Source organism: Nicotiana attenuata, unplaced genomic scaffold, assembly GCF_001879085.1.
Source record: "Nicotiana attenuata strain UT unplaced genomic scaffold, NIATTr2, whole genome shotgun sequence".
NCBI lineage: Eukaryota > Viridiplantae > Streptophyta > Magnoliopsida > Solanales > Solanaceae > Nicotiana > Nicotiana attenuata.
In genome coordinates, this window is record NW_017670835.1 from 111,442 (window position 1) to 118,943 (window position 7,502).

Sequence of the window (7,502 nt, forward strand, 5' to 3'; positions counted from 1 at the left end):
TTACGAGCAATTGTGCGTTCATGGCGAATTTCACAGTTTGTATCACAAGTATGATAATTGTATATTAGTTTATTAGTATTGTATCATGCATTATTTTGGATATTAATATACCAGATACAAGTTAGATACAAACGTGATACAAGTATGATACATTTATGTTTTAAGCATTTATGTAACTGACACAATCCGGATACAATTATTATACAGTTATCCTACAATTATCATAAAATTTCAGAATATTTTTTAATAATATAAAGTTAATGGTGAGAGGAGAGACGGTGGAGATTTTTGGCGTAGATTAAGCGATTTTAATTGGGAAAAAAAGGAGAGAGAAGAGGAGAGGGAAAAAAAGGAAAGAATATAATTTAATCCCTTAATTGAAGGCACTAATAATGGAGNTATATGTTGTAAAATTAACTCCAATATCGATCCTGGAACCCATACATAATTATTCAGTCCAATACTAAACATAATTAATTATTTAATTTATTAAGCTAACAAAATTCTAAAAATGTTGAAATTGACACACATAATAATAAGGATAACTCGGTGCTACAGGGCGTCAAAAATCAAGCCTGGAACCCATACCTAATTATTCAGTCCAATACTAAACATAATTAATTATTTAATTTATTAAGCTAACAAAATTCTAAAAATATTGAAATTGACACACATAATAATTAAGGATAACTCGGTGCTACCGGGCCTCAAAAATCGAGCCTGGAACCCATACATAATNTTATGTTTGTAATTTGGTTAAATAAAAAATTAATATTATTTATTTTGTTTGTTGTTCGTATTTGTATTTTATGTTAGTTGTTTTTATATGTAATAGTGACCTTTTAGCGTAGTAAACTAAATAGTCTTTTAGCGTAGTAAAATAGAGAGCTTTTAGTGTAGTAAAATATAGAGTCTTTTAAGCGTAGTAAAATATTAGAGCCTTTTTAGCATAGTTAGAGCCTTTTTAGATTTACACTTTTACAAAATTAATTATTTAATTTATAACAATAAACTTACAAAAGTAACAAATTAATATATGTTGTAAAATTAACTCCAATATCGAGCCTGGAACCCATACATAATTATTCAGTCCAATTCAAAATTTTTAATTTAATTTATTAAGCCAACAAAATTCTAAAAATATTGAAATTGACACGCATAATAATTAAGGACAACTCGGTGCTACCGGGCCTCAAAAATCGAGCCTGGAACCCATACATAATTATTCAGTCCAATACTAAACATAATTAATTATTTAATTTATTAAGCTAACAAAATTGTAAAAATATTGAAATTGACACACATAATAATTAAGGATAACTCGGTGCTACCGGGCCTCAAAAATCGAGCCTGGAACCCATACATAATTATTCAGTCCAATACTAAACATAATTAATTATTTAATTTATTAAGCTAACAAAATTCTAAAAATGTTGAAATTGACACACATAATAATTAAGGATAACTCGGTGCTACCGGGCCTCAAAAATCAAGCTTGGAACCCATATATAATTATTCAGTCCAATACTAAACATAATTAATTATTTAATTTATTAAGCTAATTACTCAGTCCAATATTAAAAATAATTATTTAATTTATTAAACTAACACACACAAAATTAATTTTGTTTAAATTATAGTAGACGACATCGCCTTTCCTCCGCCTGCGCATCCTGGACCTGCCGAGGATCAGTTGTTAGTGTTGCAGGGCGACCATAGGTCCTCCTATGTATGGGAGGGACAGCTATCGGAGCAGGCTCTCTGCCCCAGGAGACCTGATGATTTGTGGGAGTTCATCGTGCAGCATCCTTTCCATGCCCGTGTAGTCGCGCGCTTACAGGCTATGGGCTTTTATACTATTTTTGAGCTTGGACGGATGCAGCTTGATTGGTCTCTTATCACGGCGTTGGTAGAGCGGTGGCGACCGGAGACGCACACACTTTTCACTTGCCCACTGGAGAGGCCACCATCACGCTGGAGGATGTTAAGGTTTTATACGGGCTACGCGTAGATGGACGGGCCCTGGCACTGCCCCAGTACATTAGATCCATGACGTGTGCCCAGTTTTTGGATATGATGGGGCAGTTTACTGGTTATAGACCTCAGGGTGGCGCTGGGGGCAGTCGATTTCTTTTGTCAGCCATTAGAGATCATATGGCTGTTTTGCACCCTGACATTACCGGCGAGACGAAGGATCTCCACATTGAGAGGTACACGCGGTTGGCGCTGCTCCTGCTTTTCGGGTGTGTGTTGTTCACGAACACTTCGAGGAGTACTGTGAGTATGCGCTATCTCCATCATCTTCAGCGGCTGGATGATTTACCTCAGTACAGCTGGGGTGCTGCTGTTCTCGCATACTTGTATAGGAGCATGTGCCGGGCGAGCATGGGCCCAGCAGTGGACATATGTGGCTTTCTGCCAATCCTACAGGTGACAATATTTTCGAATACTTTGTTCATTACTCTGAATTCTATATGGTCGAAATGACTCATAAATTTTACATCAACCTTTTATCTTAGGTTTGGGCCCGGTAGCGGATCATGCCGTTGCAGCCACCTCTACCACCACTTGCTCCCGGCGAGGCTTATCCATTTCTCCCTCTAGCTTCTAGGTGGAGTCTCCGGCGTGGGAACTACCGAGGGAGCGATGCTCATCATAATCTCTCCCTTGTCAGGGATGTGTTAGATATGCTGGTGGACGGACAGGTAAATATGTACCTACACTTGTGAATTAGTAATTGAGTTGTGTTGCGCATACTCACTTTTATGTTATTATTTGGTAGTTCATCTGGACGCCATACAGCAACGAGTTGCTAGCTCAGCTGCCCGATATTTGCTCAGTCGACAGACTGCTTTGGAGCACCTCCGTCCTGATGATCTTCTTCGATATGGTTGAGTATCATGCCACAGAGCGTGTGCTTCGCCAGTTTCACCGTCCCCAGCCTATACCGGGGGAGCCTAGATGGGAGGCTACACACTATCAGCGGGACGACCATGCCAGGGTGGACGTTATATATATGGGATGGCTAGAGCAGCAGGTCCATACTTGGGAGGAGCGAGGTCACCGTATTCCGCCACCACCTACATTTACCCAGGAGGCCACTATTCATCTGTATATGTCATGGTACTGCCATCACACCCGACAGATGATCGGGAACCCCATTCATGTGCTTGGCGATCGCTACAGACCATGCGGCGGGAGGCACGAGGCACTGGTATGTTTTTGTGGCTTATTAATTTTTTATAATTTTGATATAGCGTTATTTAATTAATATTTTAAATGTTTCACAGGCTATTGGGCATCATCACCTCTGCCAAATGGGACAGGAGATGCAGCAGCATGCCGACAATCCTGCACTCGTTGACTATGGCCGGCGGGTGGAACAGGTGGCTCGTCGGACCCTGCTTCAGGCGAGAGATGCCGCAAGGTTGGACCATGAGGCTTAGTGTGTGGCGCCAGAGGACTACCATCGGGGTAGGAGTGTCCCACGAGGCAGGGGTAGGGCACGAGGGAGGGGTTCCCCACAAGGTAGGGATGCCCCACGGGGTCGCGGGAGTCGTGGGGGACGGCGAGGAGGTGGTCCCCAGCAAGGGGGCTATGAGGCACTTGTTGGCCCACCTGTGGAGGGACATGATGGGGATTTTGGAGATGAGGCTCTTGGAGATGATCAGCCGGGTTATGGACCTCAAATAGATGAGCCATCCAGCAGCATGCCATCGTACAGCCTTCAGCTATCTCTTCCAGCATCGCAGGTCACCCCGTCAGGAGCATTGTCGATCACGGGTACATTCGACGGGGATGTAGACCAGTACTTTGCATGCCCATCTACCGCAGCTGAGGATCGGCCCACCCGAGATGTGGATGGCGGGCGCAGGTTGAGTTATGCCTCATCCCCAGCGGTTGATGCGGATCTACCACAGGCGCAGGTATGTTTGTATTACTTTAAAATTTCAATTTGTTTTCTTTTCCTTAATGAGCTAACATTAATTAATTTTTAACTTTCTTATGAAGGTTTCATCCCAGCCCATCTTCGAGGCCACTACATGCTTTGATGAGGACACCAGGGATGCATATACTCAGGCGGCGGACGAGACCACGGTGAGAAAATGTCTTTTGACTCAACACGTACAATACAAATATACTTTTTCACATGCTAAGATTACTATTTGTTTTGCAGATTGCTGACGGCCCGACGGCCTATTCTTCCGATCCTGCTAGCTGTGGTGTCGATGCTGCTGCACATCCTCACATAAAGAGGCGGCTTGATGACGATGATCCAGATAGTGTACCCGGGCGACAGGGGATGCGACTTAGGCCAGCAGCTGCACTGAAGCACACAGGCTGCGGGACTCACTGATTTACTTATGTTTTTACTTTGTGTAAATAGTGCATTATGTAAATAATGGTAATAATTATCTTTTAACAACAATTTTATTTTAATTGCGTTTGAACAGCAATTTAACTTAAACAGTACAACACAAACACAAACCTTGCAAACCTAACACAAAAACAAACAGTAGAACTAAAAGGAAACATAAAGAAAGCAGTTTTTTGACATGGATTTCATCTTTTTCAGAACAACAAGACAACTCCAAAACACGTAGTACTATACTGCGAATTAATTATTACATTTTTCTGCAAGAAATCAGCTTTTTTCACATGGGTTTCTTCTTTTTCAGAACGAGAAGACAACTCCATAAAACGTAGTACTATACTGCGAATTAATTATTATATTTTTAACGACAAGACAACTCCATAAAACGCAGTACTATACTGCGAATNGGGAAAAAGTTGTTGCTCAATTACCTAGCTGTGAATATGCAAACAATGAAGAAGGGGACCTCAACTAACTCAACAACAATCTATGGAGTTGATTAAAGCTGTAACCAGACAGGAAATTGATGAATGTATTCAGGCTATTGGAAATGATAAAGCTCCTGGGATTGATGGGTACAATGCAGTATTTTTTAAGAAAGCATGGGATATAATGAAGGAAGATGTTTATGAAGCTGTCATAGAGTTCTTTGAAACAGGAACAATGCCCAGGGTCATTAATTGCACAACTGTCACTCTATTACCCAAGATTTCTAATCCTGCTACTATAAAAGATTATAGGCCTATATCTTGCTGCTCAGTTCTGTACAAAATCATTGCTAAGCTTTTAGCATCCAGGCTGCAGAAAGTTATGAACTACATAATTGATGAGGCACAAGCTGGCTTTATACCTGGAAGGAAAGGTGCAGACAATACTATTCTAGCCCATGAACTGATTAGAGCCTACTCAAGAAAGCACATATCACCTAGATGCATGATCAAAGTGGACCTGCAAAAAGCCTATGACAGTGTGGAATGGAGTTATGTCCTACAGGTTATGGAAGGATTGGGATTCCCTTACAGATTTACACAATGGATAGCAGCTTGTATCCAAAGTGTGAGTTATTCTATATTGATCAATGGTGAATTGGCTGAACCTTTCCATGCAGCAAAAGGTCTCAGACAAGGTGATCCAATGTCACCCTTCCTATTTGCTATAGCCATGGAATACTTCAGTAGGCTATTGAAAGAACTGAAGGACAAGAAACAATTCAGCTTCCACCCAAAGTGTAAAAAACTAGGCATTACTCACTTGAGTTTTGCAGATGACCTGTTATTATTTGCTAAGGGGGATAAGCAGTCTGTGACAATGCTGAAACAATGCTTTGAGGTTTTCTCTGCAGCCTCAGGTCTCCAAGCTAATCTAAGTAAAAGCTCAGTTTACTTTGGTGGGGTAACAGACACAGAACAGGAAGACATCTTGCAGCAGTTGGGCTATATAAGAGGTGAATTACCTTTCAAATACCTAGGAGTCCCTCTAACTACTAGGAAAATGAAGGTAATTCAATGGCAACCCTTGATTGAAAAGATTGTAGCAAGAATTTCATCCTGGACTGCAAAGAAATTATCATATGCAGGAAGAATCCAACTTATAAAAGCTGTACTGTTTGGTATCCAATCCTATTGGTCCCAAATGTTCTTGATTCCAACCAAGGTGATCAAAACTATTGAAGCCTATTGTAGGAGTTTTATGTGGTCAGGGACAAATGAAATAACCAAACGAGCACTGATCTCCTGGGAGAGAGTATGCAGACCAAAGAGTGCTGGGGGCTTAAATATCATAAACCTGAAGCAATGGAACAAAGCAGCTATTCTCAAACTACAATGGGACCTAGCTTCAAAAAATGACAGATTTTGGATCAAATGGGTGCATATGTACTATATAAAAGGACAGCCTATATTGAGTATCAAGGAGCCAAAACAAGCTAGCTGGATGGCTCAAAAAATTCTGACTAGCAAAGGGCCAAATCTTCAGAATCGAAACCAAGGGAGCAAAGGCAGTATCATCAGGCAGATATACTTACAGCAACTGGGAATATTAGACAAGGGAGTGGAAAGCAGTCATGTTCAACAACTTAGCTAGACCCAAAGCTATATTTTCTATGTGGCTGATCATACAAGAAAGGATGCTAACGGCTGACAGACTGAGCAAATGGAACATGAACGTGGATACTACTTGTGTATTCTGTAAATGTCAACCAGAGCACCATCATCATCTGTTCTATAATTGTTCTATTGTCATGGAACTATGGTATGACATATTCAAATGGCTACAAATTCCAGTTCCAGCTACTACATGGAACCAGTTACTATGTTGGTTCATGGGGAAAGCAAAGAAGAAAACAACTGAAGGGCAACTGATGAGAATGGTTCTAGCTGAAACAGTGTATAGCATATGGGTGGAAAGAAATCATAGAGTTTTTGAGAAGATGTATAGAGATAGGCAAAGCATTGTGAGAGAAATTATCTACATTTGTAATATTAGAGCTGTAGGTAAACTCAAGGATGTCCTACAATACAAGTTTGTATAGGAAGGGGGAAAATAGAAGTCTACCATGTAAACTAGGCAAATAGGAATAAGGAGTATAGAAGGGATAGGAAGTAGTGATTGATACTAGCTGAGTTAGCCATATATTCATGTAATTTGTTGCCTTGAATTAATAATATTTGAATTACCAAAAAAAAATATAGAGCCTTGTAGTGTATTAAAATATAGAGCCTTTTAGCTTAGTAAAATATAGAGCCTTTTAGCGTAGAGTGCAAAATATAGAGCCTTTTAGCGTAGAGTGCAAAATATAGAGCCTTTTAGCTTAGTAAAATATAAAGCCTTAAGTATGTAGTAACTGCAAACTCTATCCAATAACACTTTACAAAATTAATTATTTAATTTATAAAATAAACTTACAAAAGTAACAAATTAATATATGTTGTCAAATAACTCAAATATCGAGCCTGGAACTCATAGATAATTACTCAGTCCAATAATTAAGGATAATTTGGTGCGATCGGGCCTCAAATATCGAGCTTGGAAGGCCATACATAATTATTAAGTCCAATTCAAGAATTTTTAATTTAATTTATTAAACAAATACATTTCTAAAACATTTTGAAATAACACACATAATAAT

The 7,502-nt window shown here is 39.7% G+C and overlaps 1 protein-coding gene across 1 annotated transcript; it reads left to right on the forward strand.

Moving 5' to 3' along the window:
* Positions 1-6,500: 6,500 nt before the first annotated feature.
* LOC109243766 lies at positions 6,501-6,905 on the forward strand. The gene has a single exon (XM_019410747.1). It carries the CDS (start codon positions 6,501-6,503, stop codon positions 6,903-6,905), a length of 405 nt encoding a protein of 134 aa, XP_019266292.1.
* Positions 6,906-7,502: the final 597 nt, after the last annotated feature.